At 38.0% G+C, this 18,767-nt stretch overlaps 1 protein-coding gene across 1 annotated transcript; it reads right to left on the reverse strand.

Annotated features, from left to right (window-relative positions):
* Positions 1–226: 226 nt before the first annotated feature.
* Positions 227–18,218, reverse strand: tecpr2 (tectonin beta-propeller repeat containing 2). Its single transcript, XM_084393236.1, has 20 exons — positions 18,064–18,218; positions 17,296–17,553; positions 17,073–17,201; positions 16,631–16,762; positions 16,332–16,489; positions 15,923–16,229; positions 15,685–15,817; positions 12,919–13,383; positions 12,123–12,829; positions 11,209–11,392; positions 10,093–10,266; positions 8,841–9,021; positions 7,636–7,777; positions 7,119–7,359; positions 6,905–6,994; positions 6,524–6,757; positions 1,819–1,967; positions 895–1,036; positions 603–752; positions 227–511 (listed from the first exon to the last, which is right to left on the reverse strand). Exons 2-20 carry the CDS (start codon positions 17,512–17,514, stop codon positions 360–362), a joined length of 4,089 nt encoding a protein of 1,362 aa, XP_084249362.1. The 5' UTR covers positions 17,515–17,553; positions 18,064–18,218; the 3' UTR covers positions 227–359.
* Positions 18,219–18,767: the final 549 nt, after the last annotated feature.

The raw sequence follows: 18,767 nt of genomic DNA on the forward strand, positions 1-18,767 counted from the left end.
TATTAATAAAAATAAATAAAAAAACTGTCCCCAAACATTTGAATTGTATAACGGAGCCTAATTCTTCAATCAATACAAGTAACAAAATATCTGCTCTAACTGTGCATGTGGATATCAAAACTTAATCAATAATATGCTGAATAAAACAATATGGGTAAACATTTTCAGTTCACAAGGTGCACAAGGTATTCCCTCAGGTATGTTTCAACAGGATTTGACCGACATGAGGTTAAGTAAATGATGACAGACTTTTCTTTTTTTTCAGGTGAACTACTCCTTTAAGAAGAAATGAGTAAAGTGCCTATAAAGAAATTTCACAGAACAGTGATTCTGGGATGATTTGACACAATTTGCGGCATCTAAATCACCTCCCACTCTTCCTCCAGCTCTTCTCCACTCAGAGAACCTGTGTTGCCCTGGTTTTTGCTTCTATTGTTTAGCAGATTCTTGGTAAGGCGCTGGCTGAGAGCACCATTAGGAGCAACTGCCCACAGTTCATCCATCGGGGTCACTGCAAAAAAAAAAAAAAGGCTGCTTGTTAAGTTTTGATCATTTACGTGTGCAGATGCTCATTTTATCATTTACCAATTATGAACACTAACCTGCGAGCCAGCTGACCAGTCCTGGGATCTTCTTCCAGTAGTCTCCAGCAGCGTTCTTCTCTGTAATGCCATATCGACGAGCCACTTCACCGTTATAAAGACGAACCCAAGCGGTCCTCATGCTCACAACCAGTTGACTTGCCTGAAGTCCTACAATTTGGAAAAAACAAACCAGTCAAAGTTCCTACTCTAATTAAACACATATGAAAGTGAGTTGAACTCTGAATCAGGCTGACAGTTTCAATACAAGAATAATAAAAACAGTGAATGAGATTATGCAATGAAGGTGTACCAGGAATGTGCTCCCATGCAGTCCCAACGGGCATCTCCTCAGTGATGCCAGTGCGCACGTGCACATTGCCTCTGTTGTCCAGTGCCCACAGCATTCGGTCATTAGAACTAGTCTGAATCTTCACCAGATGAAGCCCAGCAGGCTGCTCAAAGAGAACATGAGAATAAAAGACTGCATAAAGCTGGTGAAATAATGACAGTGTATTCCAAGGGCTAAATAATCCCTTACAGGTTATGGTAGGAACTGGTCATAAAAATTTAAATAAATATATTACTGTAAACAAGAAATTTAGAATGGAACCAGTATTCGACTGGTCAGGTGTAAGCAATGCAACTGATTTAGATTTTTTGAGTTTTTCTTTTTCAAACTTGACTACTTACATTAATTTTGATACTAGTTAATAAGATGTTTTAATGTTTTTGAAAGAAGTCTCTTATGCTCACCTAGGCTGCCTTTATTTGATCAAAAATACAGTAAAAACTGTAATATTGTAAAATATTATTGATTTTAAATATTATTGACTGCAGCCATTGCTTCAGTGTCACATGATCCTCCAGAAATCATTCTAATATGCTGATCTGCTGCTCAAGAAACATTTATTTTTATTTTTAAAACAGTCATGCTGCTTAATATTTTTGAGAAAACCATTTCTTTCAAGAATCTTTGATGAATATAGAAAGTTCAAAAGAACAGCAATTATTTAAAATTGAAATCTTTTTTAGCATTATAAATATCTTTACTGTCACTTTTGATCAATTAAATGCATTTTTGCTGAATACAATTATTAATTTATTTTAAAAAACTGCCCTTAAACTGTAGTGTATTTAAGTAATATACCATTTAATCTGGATGCAAGCTCATGTATAAGTCTACATTACAGTGGGGATTTTGCAGCCAATACAGTCATGTCAAATGCTTGTTTACCTGTTCAGGTGGTTCAATGCAGATCCAGGCAGGGAGCATCATGCTGGGGTTCAAAGGTTGAGTTCCAACCCGAAAATACACCATTCCATTAGCATCACACGCCCAAACATTCTGACTGCCACAAGACAAACTGAGAAACCTCACGTTCCCTGTGAGGGAGCAACAGAGAAAGTTGTCAACACAAAATTCCAGTGAAATAGGACTGGCACATGAGAGCATTAATAACGCCACTAACTATGGGATTCTTCCACCATCCAAAACCTGTATGACTTAGAAATGGCACACCTTTTATCAAAAAAACATATGATATGATCATTCATGTCTGTAGCACAAACAACATGGGATGAGTTACACGCAAAAGCCCCTAACCTAAAGTACGGTCAATTATAACAAGATTTCTTAATACAAGTTTCATGTGTTGAAATTCATCAAGCACCTGACTGTACTGGAAACATTTAGCCATCACAATCCATCTGAGGGCGACTGACAAAATGGACTGTGACCTTGTGCAATGTGTTAAGCTCTAAACCATACATCACATCTAGCACCATTTCACAAATGTATATGTCAAGGACATCCAGGGCCATTTTTCCATACTAAAACTATGTGTCCAGAAAACAATGTCCTTAAGAGAGCAGCCTACGTTCATCTAAAACTGTACAGAGGTATTGTCTGTACACTATGATATGATAAGGAAACCTTGACGCACATCATGGTACATAATGAGGGCTTTGTGTTGAGGACTTTGATAGCAAATCTTAACATAATATGCGATACACTGGCACACATTCCTTCACAGTGTGTGATTACATATCTATGGGATAATATAAATGATCAAAATGCACTATATAATGTAAAATTTACACTATTGTTCAAAAATGTGGATTTTTTAAAAATTAGAAATGAATACTTTTATTCAACAAGGAGGGCACGTGATAGTAAAAAACGTTCTAATGTTACAAAAAAAGTGAAAAGTTTTGAAAAGTGAAAAGTTTTGAAGAAATGTTTCTTGAGCACCAAATCAGCATATTAGAATGATTTCTGAAGGATCATGTGACCCTGAAGTAATGATACTGAAAATGCAACCACAGGAATACATTACATTTCATAATATATTAAAATAGAAAACAGTTATTTTGAATTGTAATAATAATTCAAAGTTTTTTTTAATAGATGCAGCCTTGAGCAAAAACATAAAAAAATCTTACCAACCCCAAACTTTTAAACCGTAGTGTACAGAATATATATTTATATATAGTACTTTTCAAAATTAAGATGAATGTATTTAGACACTTTCTGGTTTTCAGAAAAAGTCACAGCTAAACATTTTTTTTGTTCATTTTGTTATATTTAAAATTAGATGAGTACCTTTTTATTTGTAGCTGTTTAAATATAACTGTCATCCAAATGCAAAACTGAAAAACAAAAAACTTGAGATATACTTTATCTCCTATTGATGTGGTGTTTCACATTCTTTCACTGGCTTAGTATGAAACACACCTATCTAACAAAATCAATACAAAAAAAACAAAAGCATTATGGGTGTCTGATGAGCACAATGAATGAAAACAATAGATTGCTTACATGTCGTCACACATGTGGCCTTTGCACACTGTGCTGATTCATTACCAACAGAACCAGATAAAGCAAAGCTGACGTTTCAGTTCACAGGATGGTCTTTTTCAAAACCATTAAGTGTTTTTCTGCTGAAGCATTTTAAGTGTTTTCCAGAAAACGAAACGACTCATTGAGAACAGATACCACAGGACAAAGTTCTAACCTAGTATCTAAAGAACCAGTATTTCATCTAACAAAACTATTTATTAAACCAGCTGAACTCCAATAACTTTCATTGAGTCTCCATCCGTAAGCCCGAGTCTAAAAGTACTGAACATCATGTGCCCAGTCTGTACCCGATCTAAAAATGCTTGTGCATCTAGGACTAGTCCTAGACTCATCTTTCACATTGCCAATGCAATGCTGCCCTGACGCAAACAACCCGAGACGGACAGGGCTACAGCTGCTCTATCACATGGCTCTGCCTATTTGTGTCTCTATCCTGTCGTAGCAAACACACACACATGTGCTCAAACACATGCCTTACATTGATTGCACTGAAGTGCAAGCAGTGTAATTAAAATATGTCTGATGTAATCAGATTAGACTGCAGCCTGCATTGTCATTTTACAGTGAAATGCTGCATTGATTGCATTTGGGAGAGGCTGACATTGTGAACTTGTGTCTTGTTACCAAATTCACTGATTAAAATGTGTGCTTAATGCATTCCTAAAGCCTAATCACTGCAATATTCAATACTAAAGGATTTACATGACCTTTGACAGTTAGCTTACAAGCTTTATTACAAAACGTGTTATGCAAGACCCACCTGCTTGAATTAAAAATATAAACACCTCCCTTAGCAACAGGCAGTTTGGATACATAAAACCATGGCTTGCTATTCAACCTGCTAGAGGCTCTCCGATTCCAAGAAATGGAAATTAAGACGTGAAAGTGAAAGCTAAGTGTGTTTAGAAGGAGTATAGCTTCAGCAGAAGTGGAAGTGGGCTGGTTATTTGTGAATTTGACAGAAGTATGTCAACAGCAGACCAGACATGGTAATCTGATCTAGGACAAGAGGGTCCTTAGCAAGGTATGCCAAACATGCGTCATTCTGTCACACCTGACCACTTGAGACCTTGAGGAACAGCAACATTTGAACAAATCATCTAAATCATATGTCAAACACGTCATCATAGGGACGACTAATAAGTGCTATCTAATGCATACGTTAGTGAATACAAACAAGCAGCGAAAAACACTGTGGTGTTTGTCCTAATGTACAAAGAGTACATTAAAATTAGTTACAAAACTAAAAATTGTGAATCTGATATATAGGGTACAATGGAGCTAAATGCACACCTTAACAAAAATGTGCTTTTCAGTACTCCCATAAGTGTCTGCTTGCAGAAATATATATATACAGTATATACAGCCATGTGTATATAAAAGAAAGGACACCTTTTAGAATTGTATGGTTTATCAGAACATAAAAATCATCTGGCCATTAGCGGGTTTTAAAATTAGGTAATGTGCAGATGAGCAACAACAAATGACATACCGGTATTACACCATGTCATTATTTATTCAACAAAAATAAAGCTGAAATGGAAAAGCCATGGGTAACAAACTAAGTACACCCAATGATTCAATTGCTTGAAGAGCTTTTAGCAGCAATTAGTTGAAGGAATCATTTTCTGTATGATTTTATCAGTCTCTCACATTGTTCTGGAGGAATTTTAGCCCGCTCTTCTTTACAACGTTGCTTCAGTTCATTGAGGTTTGTGGGCATTTGTTTATGCACAGCTCTCTTAAAGACCCGCCACAGCATTTCAGTCGGGTTGAGGTCTGGACTTTGACTGGGCCAGTGCAACTTTGATTCTTGTCTTTTTCAGCCATTCTGTTATAGATTTGCTGGTGTGCTTGGGATCATTGTCCTGTTGCATGACCCAATTTTGGCCAAGCTTTAGCTGTCGGACAGATGGCCTCATATTTGACTCTAGAATCCTTTGGTATACAGAGTTAGTGGTCGACTCAAAGACTGCAAGGTGCCCAGGTCCTGTGGCTGCAAAACAAGCCCAAATCATCACCCCTCCATCAGCGTGATGGACAGTTGGTATGAGGTGTTTGCGCTGATATGCTGTTTAGTTTTTGCCTAACTTGGCGCTATGCATTATGGCCAAACATCTCCACTTTGGTCTTGTCTGTCCAAAGCACATTGTTCCAGAAGTCTTGAGGTTTGTTCAGATGCAACTTTGCAAACCTAAGCTGTGCTGCCATGTTCTTTTTAGAGAGAAAAAGCTTTCTTCTGGCAACCCTTCCAAAAATGCCATACTTGTCCCATCTTTTTCTAATTGTACTGCCGTGAACTTTAACATTTAACATGTTAACTGAGGCCTGTAAAGTCGCAGGTGTAGTTTTTGGGTGTTTTGCGATATCTCTGAGCATTGCTCGTTCTGACCTTGGGGTGAATTTGCTGGGACGTCCACTGGCAGCTGTCTTGAATGTTTTCCACTTGAGAATAATCTTCCTCACAGTAGAATAATGGACTTCAGATTGTTTGGAAATGGCCGTATAACCCTTCCCAGATTGATGGGCAGAAAACAATTGCCTCTCTAAGAGGCATTGTGTTGACACACACCCGAATGCTCCAGACCAGCAAACTGCCAAATTTTCTGCTTTTATAGAGGTGATCACACTTCATCAAGGACATTTGATTAGCAGTGCCTAACTGCTACTTACACTCTTAATTCCTCCGGTAGCAGTAATGGTGTACTTTGTCACCCATGGCTTCTCCATTTTGGCCTAGCTTTTGTTAAATAAATAATGACAAGGTGTAATATGTCATGTGTTGTTGTTCATCTGAGGTTGTATTTACCTAATTTTAAGACATTGTTTTTTAATGTCCTGATAAATAAAACCATAGAATTCAATAGGACGTCCTTTCTTTTTCACATGACTCATATATATATATATTTTCATGAATATAATATTTAATCTATAAATATACAAATATAGGATATTTTCTTCATGCAGCTTCTTTAGACTTAGTGTTCTCAGATTACAAGAGTTTAAATTTAGTTTAAATGTATAGCTGGCATGTGATCCACTGATAAACCTCTTGTCTATGGAAAGAAAATTCTCTCACCAAGCTGGCTGAGGTCCAATAATGTCCAGTCAATTCCTGTAGAGCAACTGGCTGATAAAGTGCGGATGTGGACACGACCGTAGTGATCTATACCCCAAAGAGCGTCACGACAGGCAGAGAGCTGCACCATCTCTACGTCTGGGGGGAACTGTATGGTAAAGGGCCGCATCTGTAGGTCTTGGTTCCAGATACAGAACAGGTCTTTCCTGCTCTGACCTAACCACAGGAAACTCCCTGTGGAGACACCAGTGAGGTGAACAAACATGCTTGAATATACAGATTTTAATTGTGCAGCCAAAGTACAATAATACTTCATTGCTTCCTGCAAGACAACAGATGCTACAGGGGTGTGAATGTGAAGAAGACGAGATTTCTACATACCCTCTTTGGCTGGAACAGCAGAGGAGAACACAAAGACCCATTTCGTGGCAGAGGCTGTTCCTCTGGGTACAATACCCTTCCAAAATGTCCCTGCATTAAGGTGAACATCACCATAAAATAAATTTGTGACATTTTCAAACAAGAACCAATCAAAAGTTCCTCAGTCAATAGGACTGTATATTTCACTTTTAAGACCAAACTCATTGTATCATACCGATGAGGCTGCCCTTGGCAACGTGGAAGTCGTTGCGCCCAGAAGCAATCCAAACGCCACTGGTGCTGACACTGATGAGGCTGGGCTGGCACTGGGAGTGCTGGGAGAGGAAGGCCACACGCAGACGTTCGGCCACCCGCTCAACCGGAGCTCTAGTGGCTGTGGCGACAGTCTGTGTGGCCTGGATCAAAGTCTGTAAAAGACTGCCCTGATCAAACACCACATAGTCTGTGATGCTCACCTAAATGAAAAGATGATGAGAAAAGAATTTGTAGAGTTTCTAAAAATCACATTTAAGGCATTATTTTGATCAATTTGAAAAATGTCTTGCAGGAAGCTACAACCTTCAGGCTTAAAAATGTTTCATAAATTGAACCTTTGGGAATAATTCGCCTTTTTACACAAAATGTGTGATTCATCTACAGAGAGTGCGTTAAAAACACAGCATGCAGTGAGAAAATCCGACCAGCTCTAGAAGAGGATTTACTGTGCATGTGAATGTGCATGTTACAAGTACCTGCCACCAGTGGTCATCTTCACCCTGGGGGTTTTTAGCCGTGACCCCCGTTCTGAACCATAAGCTGCCACTAGTGTCCAATGCCCAGACTGTGTTATTCTCACCCAGAGCAATACAGATGGGTTCCAGACCTTGGCTCTCACTATGGACATGCATATACAATATCTTAATGTTTACATTTATTTCTACAGCAAAAAAAGAAAGAAAAAAAGGATAAGGTCAGATCTTGCTTGCAGTGTTTTAGTGGGACAAACTTGTGGGAAAACAAACCATCTAATTCTCGCAATATTTTTGAGATGATAGTATGCTGATTTAGTTATTGCTTTGACATGACTACTGAAAATAAGTTTTTTTTAACCCCTAGAGTCAAGGTATGCATTCGCCTTGAGAATTACATTTTTGTTTCTAAATGCAATGACTTCGGTTTTGTCTTTGTTTAACTGAAGAATTTTTTGGCACATCCATGCAAAGGGAAGGTCAAAATGCTCTCCTCTTCAAAAACCATGAAATATGAACCATGAACAATGCAAGGTTAAAGGAACTACGACCCAATTAAATGTGTCAAATATACATTTAAAAAAAACATGAATACATTTCTACTCAATTATGAAATATATATTGCAATGTTAAGGACATTTTTGTTTACTTATTCAATAGCTACAGTATGCTGTCCACTTTATTTTTTAATGTATGAGTGAGTTTGGCTACTTGTGACTCGAATAACCAAGGCTTCCAGTGTCCAGTCCAGTTATTTCAGCTCTACAAAAATAAGTCAAGTAAACTTTGTATGTCTCCACACATACTGTACAGCAGAATGACAATAAAGGAACGAAATGTTGTGCAACATATATAAACTTTCATATTCCTAACCTATTCAAAGAAGTAATCTAACTATACATATATTTAACCTAAATACTTTAAATATCTACTTTTATTATCGTAATCATAACAAACATTTGTAGCGCAAACAGTTTTACCTTTTACTGCACTTTTTATTCTTCTGGTTATTTACGGCTAATGAATTGAAAGTCTCGTTCACAGAAAATAGCTTACTTCTATGTTGCAAAATAAGATGGACACAGTTTTGATATTGCATTATCTGGCAACAGTGGTGCTGAAGTAAAACCAGTCGAAAACCAGTGCTTCATCGATTCACTATAGTGAATTTGCTATCTGCTAACAGAAAACCACGCTGACAAACATACCTGACGGTGTCATACTTCCAGTGTTCCCCCTCCGCACAGTAGCTGCTGAGACCCTCTCTGTAAAACACGCCCCTCTGCTCGCTCAGTGCCCACACCACACTGCCCCGTGCTGCTATCTGTGCCATTGGGCATGGACAGTCCACCTTCACCGACCGCGCACATGGCCTGTCCACACTCAGCCCTGACAACACACATAGCGCAACAGTACAATTCTAGCTGCTTTATGCATATTTTCATGGTAAAATTTTGATGGTGTGTTTATAGTAAAATGTTCAGCTAATGACCTCTACTGAACTGGTAAGGGTGGGGAAGGAATAATAGTGTAGTTGATTATGCTCTTCATTATTGCATAATCCCAAAGCACAGCCCAGCTCAAAGTTACATTGCTTTAGAGCAAAACATGTGACAAATGAAAACACTTAGAATAAAACATATGTGATTTGACTATTGTTTTTGTAATTGGTGTCAAAGGAATAGTGCCATATTTTGGTGCCATCACACCCATACATTTTCTTTCTTTTGTAAACCACGAACAGATATTGTGCTTGCTCTTTTCCATTTAATTAAACTGTCGTTTAAATCAGACTTTGCCTGTTTTGTGTTTTTGGTCATATGGACCACTTTTATGATGGTTTTATGGTGCTTTTGCATCTTTTTTTCATGAAATACTCAGTCCACATGGGAACTAACTAACATAATAAACAACTGCATAAATAAATCACCTTTTGTGTTCCATGGGAGAATTAAAGTCACATGAGTTTGGAACATCATGAAGGTGAGTAAATAATCATTTTTATTTTTTTGGTGAAATGTCCCAAACACAATGAGTTATTTTTCAAGTACATACAGCACTCTCTAGTGGTCAAACAGTTAAAATAACAGGTAGCAGATTTCTGTCTTTGGTTCTCTCTGGTCTTCTTTGGTGATGCGAGTACTTTCTTTGAAGTTAAAATACTTTCTTCTATCCCAGCTGAATATACAGAGACTATAAGACACTTGTTGCTCCGTTTAACTAATGAGTTTGGGATGGGACATATCTGTTTACCTAACCAGTAGAGGTGTTTGGGAAAACTGTTTGAAAATAATCATTTTTGCAATTCTGTTTGGTGACCGCAACAGTGTGAGTAATTTTTTATATAAGTAGTATGAATTAACGTAAATACAGATTACTCAATTACAAGCTTTATAGAGTCATTAAGCAGATTATGTTATTGTAATGCGAAGTTAGTATGCTGTGTTTATTCTGTCACACCTGTCTGTAGGTACAGGTCTCCATTAGTGCGAATGATCCAGGCTGTGTCATCACTAAGTGCCACAAATGCAGTGTCATCCAGGGCTTTGTACCAGTGTCTCTTTCCCTTGATGGTGACTTTCCCGCAAGCGTAAGCAGTCATGGTCTTCTGCTCCACCTTCCACAGCAATGAGCCTGAGAAAACACATCAGCGAGATCAGACCAAAACTGTACATTTACAAAATATAGATAAAGTATTTGTTTTTGAAAATGGGCTGAACTAGAATTATTAAAAAATTTATTTTTATTTTTTACAGTTAGGGTTAGATATATATATAAAATTGTTAGACCCATTTCTCAAGTTTGTGGGCTAAACTGTGGATTACTTATCATTGCTTTGGCACAAAAATGCATTCAATGACTAGCTTTCAAATGACATGAACAGCCGCCAAAACTCTGCCAACATTGCACATGCCTACATTACTACAGTAATACCACACTGAAATATATTCCAAATCAAAAAGATTAAATACTAATCAAAACAATTAGATGTAGCTGAATGTCATTACTGTACATACTAAAGGACAATGGTCCATGTAACATGCAATTCTAAAGGGTAGAGAGATGTAATTCTTGTTTTTTTTAAAGAAACTTTACAAATGAAAACACTGTATAATGCTAGCTGCTGTTAGTGTTGTTTAGCACATTACTTTATGATTGACAAACTATGCTTGTAGGGTGACAACCTTTGCTAGTGTAATATGCCGATTTGCTGCTCACGAAATCTTTCAGATTTTTTAACAATGTTGAAAACAATTTTGATGCTTAATAGTTCTGTGGAATCAGTGATAGATTTTTTCAGGATTCTTTGTTGAATACAAAGTATTTGAAATCTTCTGTAACATTATACATTACTGTCACTTTTGATCGATGAATACATCACTGTTGTATAAATTCCTTATTTAAACAATCTTACAGACCCTAAACCTTTGAATGGTAGTGTGCATTTAATATTAAGAGCAATACTGGATTAAAATATTATTTCCAGGACTAGGCTTAGTCCAGGACACCATCAACTAATATTTGTTTAAATGGGTGTATGCTTATTTAATAACAAACCGAATCGAAGCCCCTTACCTGATGGGGACAGAGCCACCTGATGGACATTTTCCTCAAACCTCTGCCAGCTCAAGCTACCGTTAAGAAGACTACTGCAGAAAAGGACTCCTTTGAAGTCCAGACACCAGATAAACCTGTCCGTCACTACTAGACTGAGGATGCCATAGCCAGGCCCACTGTAGCCCATCCAACTTTCAGCCAACTTCAAACAACGAGAAATACATACAGAAAGAGATTTAAATAGATAACACAGAATACATGACATCAGTATAATTTAATATGGTGATTCACAAACACACACACACAAAAAAAATCTGTCAAGAATATTACACTGCCGTTGAAGTTTGGGATCAAATACTTTTATGAAATGAATACTTTTCTTCAGCAAGGATGCATTCAAATGATCAAAAGTGACAGCAGACATTTAATGTTACAAAAGATTTCCATTTCAAATGAATGCTGTTCTTTTGAACTTTCTACTCATTAACAAAAATCCTGAAAAATCAAATATCAGTTTCCACAAAAATATTAAGCAGCACAACTTCTTTCGACAGTGATAAAAATAAGAAATGCTTCTTGAGCACTAAATCAACGTGTTAGAATGATTTCTGAAGGATCATGTGACACTGAAGACTGGAGTAATGATGCTGAAAATTCAGCTTTGCTATCACAGGAATAAATGACATTCTAAAATATATTAAAACTAAATTGTACTTTAAACTGTAAAAATATTACTGTTATTACTTTGTTTTTGATCACATAAATGCATTATTGGTGAGCATAAGAGACTTTTCTCAAAAACATTTCAAAAAATCTTACTGACCCCAAACTTTTGAACGGTAGTGTATTTTACACAATTATGCAAATGAAATAAGTAACTGTATTCTGATATGAAACAGATCTCTGATCTATAAGTTGGTTAGCTCTCTAACCTGATCAGCTTTGAGGAGCTGCGTCTCTTCATCCTCTTTCTGTTTAGCAGATGAGCTCTGCAGACTCAGAGCGTTTAGTCCGTCCCCCAGACTAGCACTGGATGGCACTCCGTGTGCATAGATGTCCTCCTCGTCACTAGATGGCGTTGGCTCAGGTTCCGGGGAGTAACCCAGTGGTCTAATGGGATCATAAGATAAGTCCAAATTAAAGTCCCCATGTAAACCATTTTTAAAATGTTGCTCTGAATCCTCCAGGGTGTCATTGCCCTCCTTCATGACATCCTGCTCATCAGCTGCCTGCATGTAGGAGAAGGTGCATTCTAGCAGCATGTCCACGTCAGGCGTAGCTGCAGTTTGCTTGTTTTCTGCAAACACATTATCACTGTACACCTGACACTCCATGTCTTGTAGTGACAGTGATGTAGGGCAAGGCAGCAAGGGCTCAGCTGTTTGGTTAACTGGATCCTGTCGAGTCTCTGGACTCTGTAAGGGTTCTGATGGGCTCTGAATGGGGATAGCATCAGAACTGTGGAATTCTCCGCAGATGGAACCGTCCCGGTCGGGTGAGCAGGTGCTGTGCAGGTCGAGGCTGGTGTGGTCAGAAGGAGCCTCGCTCATGGGTGTGTTTAGAAAGTCACTGCTGGCACCGTCCTGGCTGAAAACGCTCTCCGACCAGCTGTTGCGCTCGTTGACACGATTCCCGCTATCTACAGTTTTACAACAATTTATGGAGTACGTCAGTGGATCAAATTCATACATCACATCACACCACATCATATGATATTAATCCTCTTACCTTGCCGTCTCCTCTTGCCTTTCTTCTTCAGCTTGACGGCCTTGACCACCAGCTCCTGTTGGAAGTCTTCTTGGGTGATGGCGCTGTATCTGCTGGAGGAGAGCTCTGAGGTGGAAGCCTCTGTGGCGGTGAGCATGCCCTGTGCGCTCTCCCATGAGGTGATGGAGCTGCTGCGGCTGCAGGACTCCACTGTACCCAAACTGGCCCGCTGCTGCTCCAAGTCCTCTGCCACCTCCAGAGCCTCAACCGCATGACTGAATCCCTCAAAATGCTGCTGCTCCTGCACCTCCTCTGACTCCTCAACCCCATCATGTACCTCCTCTGAGCTGGGACTGGCTTGAGTCTGCTGCTCTGTAATGATGGGCATGGTCCTGATTGGCTGAGCGGTTTCCACAGCACCATTAGGAGGCAGCAAAATGGTGGGTGTGGAGAGAGGAGATGTAAAACGGTAGGAGTGGTCTAATACTGAGGGGAGAAAAAAAAAGCAAAGATAAGATGAAAAAGCATTATTGACACTTGTGATTAGTGAAAAGCATTATTGACACTTTCTGTTTGTCAAAAGTATTGGAACATGTTCATAGGACACCTGTGTAAACTCACACTGGCATCTAAGCTTATATTAATCTTTCTGTCTCATACTTATCCCAAGGTTAACGTTCCTTGCCACTGTTACCTTTGGCACGCTTAGTACTTAATACTATCAATACTGTTTTCTGCAGTGCTGCTTATAGCTGAATTGAACTCATTTCATAATTGATTAGTTTTACTCATTTATTGAACTGAACTGAATCAACGCTGAATAATGGCTAAATAATGGCACTATTGTCTTATGTAGAGCTGCTTTACAGCAAAATTTAAATCATCTCGCGGTCAAAAAAAAGTTGTCAGTTCTGTGACATAATTTCTTTGAAAATGCAATGGTATTGAACTTTGCTATCTCATGCAATAATAATCATCAATCTTTTTAGTGTGACTTAAGTGTCCAAATTTTTTGGCCATTGGTGGCAAAAAGTCATTTTTGGTAAGAAAGTACACTACCTTAATTTTGGGGTCAATCATTTTTTTGAAGAACAAGAAAATAATACTTTTATTCAGCAAAGATACATTAAACCCATCAAAAGTGACAGTAGAGACACTTACTGTATAATGTTACAAAATATTTATATTTCAAATAAGTGCTGTTCTTTTGAACTTTCTATAAATCAAAGATTCCTGAAAGAAATGGTTTCAACAAAAATATTAAGCAGTACAACTTTTTAGCGCAATTTTCCACCGGACAAAATTGCGATTGTTAACTCATGATTTCTGTTCTGTCTGTGCGCACCAATCTTGCACTTCTATCTACTCCTCAACCAGACCACCTAGAGACTTTGGGTTTTCGGCATTATGTTAAGGAAGGTCTAATCTCGGGAACGCACAAAAAAAATCCAGGAAAATATTTTGGATTTCCTGGAAATTCCAGAAAAAATTCTGTTTTTTGCAAATTTCTCGGCAACCATAATAGCTATCGAGTTGAAACAAATTGCAATCGATAGCTTCTAAAATTTACAATAATATTAGAAAAAAAGAATTGATAAAAAATCTTTCCTTTATGCTTCAAAAATTAATTAAAACTTTATATGAAGGGAAATAAGAAAAATATTGCCTTTTCACCTATAAAACTATTGTTCCACAGAAATACGTAAGGAAGGTATTCACAAGAGTCATGAGCACAATTAATTCCACTGAATTACGGCAAGAAATCAATGAAGGTATCGATCAAGATTTGGAGAAGGAGCAAGAATATATGAGAAAACGACAAGAGGTTGTTGCAAAATAAATGGAAGAACGTTCAGCAAAGCGACAAAAGATGGCGACATCCACACCAACGGCTTCCTCATCAGGCGTATCTGATTTCTACGATGACTCGTGGCTTTCAGAGGATGTTTTGGCAAATATCTCGAAAGCAGAAGAAGAGTTTACAAAGTCACAAGCCAATAGTCAAGCAATAGTCAATCTGAAGAGGACAAAGCAGAAAAGGAAGCTGATACAGAGAAAATCGAGGATATTGAGTGAACACAAGATGTAAAAAATAATGAGCTAATAAAAAAAATGATGTTCAACTAGTCAAGTGATTGTGCCTTTTTTATTATCCATTGCTGATTTGATTTCAGAAAGTTCATTTGAATTTCAAGAGAAAGTTATATTCTCGAGCAACTTATTTTCTCTTTCATTTACTAGGCTATCTCTTAGTGTTGTGATCCCATGACGTGAGAAAATTGCGCTAAAACACTCACTGAGTTTTTATTACTTGTTTTAGAATTGATAACATTGAACACTGAAAATAATAAGAAATGTTTCTTGAATAAATTACATTTTAAAATATATTCAAATAGAATTTTTTTTGTTAAGTTATTTTAAACTGTAATAATATTTCACAATAGTACTATTTTTACTGTAATTTTGATCAAATAAATGCGGTTTCGGTTAGCATAAGAGATAGTTTGAAAAAAATTTAAATGACTGACCCCCAAATTTTGAATTGTAGTGTATCTGCTAAGAACTTAAATACCATCTATTTGTTGCATATTAACAACCACAACTCATGAAGCTACTATTCATACCAGTCGACTCTATGAAGGATAAAAAAACAAAACAAAACAAAATCCAATTATCAGAGTGCCAAGGGCAAAAGAGGCTTTTTCCTATCCCTTAATATCGGAATACTGCTGATGGAGCAAAGTGCATGACTAAAACTGCCATTATGGCATCAGTACTGCAACTCACAGTTGGAAACCAATCCCTCAGGGCAATTTGAGATCCGCAAAATGTCCCGATCTCCTTTCAGAATGAAGATTTCATTCTCAGTGCACGACACAGACACTATATCTCCACTGCTTTCCAATCCTCCAATGATGACCTTAATGAGCAAATGAAATAAGTGAGAAACAACAGTACAAATTATGTTTGCATTGGCAACATTTCAGTTATGGATATCATTTAAATCCAAATTGTGCATTCATACCTGATTGGTACAGTCCACAACATAAACACTATATTCGTTCCAGCTGAGGACCCAGCCCTCCTTCAGGAAGCAGCTGACCATCCCTAACTGTCTTTCTGGAGGTCTGTAGCCACCGGTGGGGCCTGAACGTGGGAACAGCTCAAACTGAGGTACATCCTGATTAAAAAGGGGCTTTAAAACATGAGTCTCCCCGACACGTCCTCGCACATCAGTCCTCCAGAGACGCAACCCTGGCCTGGCTGCGTAAATCAACAGATCGCTCTGCTTGCAAAGAGCCGGCTGGAAGCAAGCACCAAACTTGCCATTGCTGTAAAAACAAGCCAGATATTAAGAATTAAGCAACTCAGAGCGGAGAAACCCTGATAATGATAGCGCACTTTCAGGCGAAGATGGATTTAAGATGTCGTACCTTTTACGTGGTTTAGTGCCCAGCTGCTGATGCGACTGCTCTTGCGTGTAGAAGAGCATTGAGCGCTGAAAGGACGAAACCAGAAGTACTTTCTGACTATATTCCAACTGAACTATTGCTGAAGTCTCTTCGAAGAGGACCACTGGATTACACACTCCCTAAAAGACCAATGCATACACACACACACACACAAATTAAGCCATTAGACAGTCAAACAAATCAGATTTTAGACAGACAGATTTCTATTGTCTACCTGTAAATATCTGAAATAGACTACCGGTACTTAACTAAAAGCTTACTTGGTCCAAGTCCACAGCAGAGTAGACCACCTTCCCTTTATCATCACCAGAGAAGAGCTTCATGCCATTAGCACTCCAGGCTAATGCGGTAATTGTGCTTTTGTGCAAGCCCACCACATCAAACCTTCTCAGCTACAGCAAGATGACAAAAACGTGACACCATGGCTCATTTACTAATAAGATTCATTCATCAAAAATCAGATTATCAATTAGACAAATAGTCTATGCGTTTTCCTTGTAGTAGGGACAAAAACAGCTACTTTAAACAGACTTAAAATAATGTTATGTAATAATAGTAAAAATGCTATATTAAATAGTCAACCCTTGCTATTTCAATTAAGTATGTATTAGCATGAAAAGAACAACAAAAATGATTAAACCTAGCCACTAATTCAATTAAATTCTTCATACTTGAATGCTGTAATCAGAGATGAAACTGTACCTGTTTATTTCTGCCAGGCAATGGTGACACGAGCTGAAAGAAAGCAACCCGGCCTGATGCCGTTCCAACAGCCACAAGATCATCGAAACAACTCAGCAACTTCACTGCAGTAATGGCCTCACATTTACCCTATTAAAACATAAGAGGTATAAAACAGTCCCAAACCAGATCAGATCCACGGTGAGTGCTGCAGAAGAGAGAGAGAGGAAGAACTAAGACTTACCTCTAAGTTGTATTTGTTCATCTGGCTTACTCTCCTGCAGTAAAGGTACAGCATGCCAATGCTGCTGCCAATGGCTATATAATCATTGTTGCTGTCCAGTGCGGTCAAGTAGACCAGTACCGAACGGAAACCTTTCTGGACTTTAGCAGGGATAGCATTGAGAAGGTAGTAGAGTGGGCAGAACTCCCTTAAGGGCAGCGGTGCTGGAAGGTTGGCCATGATCACCCAGTGGATCTGTGCTCCCACTCCTGCTGAAGTCTGAGCAAAAAAGGGCCAGACATTTCCAAGTACTAGATTATAAAAGGTTTATGCGTTGCTGATTAAAATACAGAAGTTATACTGTGCAGCTTCATACTTTTATTGTTTATTTCAATCACGGGGGCAGTCAGAAACACAGTTAGTCATTGACCAATCTAACAAAACAAGTGACTCGTGACTTGTGCAGCAGTATTAAACGCATCCAAACATCTGTATGAACTAAATAGTGAGCACACCCACAAGCAAACATTAACCACGCCTCAAATACACAACACAAGAGAACGTCTTTCCCTATTTTCCAACATTATTGAGGCTTCATCGAGTTAAACACGGTTATGCAGAACAGTTAGCGTTTTATTTGTGGCCTATGCACTACTCTGAATACATTTCAAAGACTAAAAACACAAAAGCAGTCGCTTACAGTTAGCTGTACAAGGTGGGTAGGTTTAGTTAGCGTACTCTATGCTGTCTAACTAATTACATGAGCTTTTCATTTTCTACAAAACTTACCACCGGGAAAAGTTCACATTAATTCCGAACCGTAAACGTTTTTATAGTTTGGATAAGGGCGATCTGTTGACATTTCTGCTGCTTTGACAGATAGCTCTTGTTGACAGGCTCGTGTGTCTTCTTCGTTATGTTTTGGATCGAAACAGAAAAGTGACGCCAGCGACACCTACAGCAGCGGAAATGAAACTCACATCGTTTAAATTCCTCTTTTCTCATGTTTTGTTTACACAAATTTAGATTTCTTAAAATTGCTAGTGTTGTGGCTTTTAAAAATGAAAATTGCAATCCTTAAAGCAGCTGAATGCGCTCTAAATTAGGCTACTTGGAATTGGCTACAAATTTTAAGTTTAATTTAATTCATGTTGTAATTTGCTTGTCTACAGTTTGGATTTCTTTTTTCTAAACTCTTTTTTTATATATTTTAAGAGGTGTATTGTGCTTGTGCTTAGAAATGTCAATGTATGTTTTGTTATTGGAAGAGGTTTAATAAATTATTTACATTAATCATGCTGTCCTGCTTGAAATTTTCTTGTGATTTATTAACCAAAAATATTCTAACTTAACATGGATTGAAACCAATGAGATGGAAATTATGCACAGATAATGAAATAGGCCTTGCGATATTGTCAGTGTAGGGGCATCAGCAGAACTGACAGTCTATATTCATTAGCTCTGATATGCACTCAAATTAGGCCATAGAAAAA

The sequence above is a fragment of the Rutilus rutilus genome, assembly GCF_951802725.1.
Source record: "Rutilus rutilus genome assembly, chromosome: 21".
Classification (NCBI taxonomy): Eukaryota; Metazoa; Chordata; class Actinopteri; order Cypriniformes; family Leuciscidae; genus Rutilus; species Rutilus rutilus.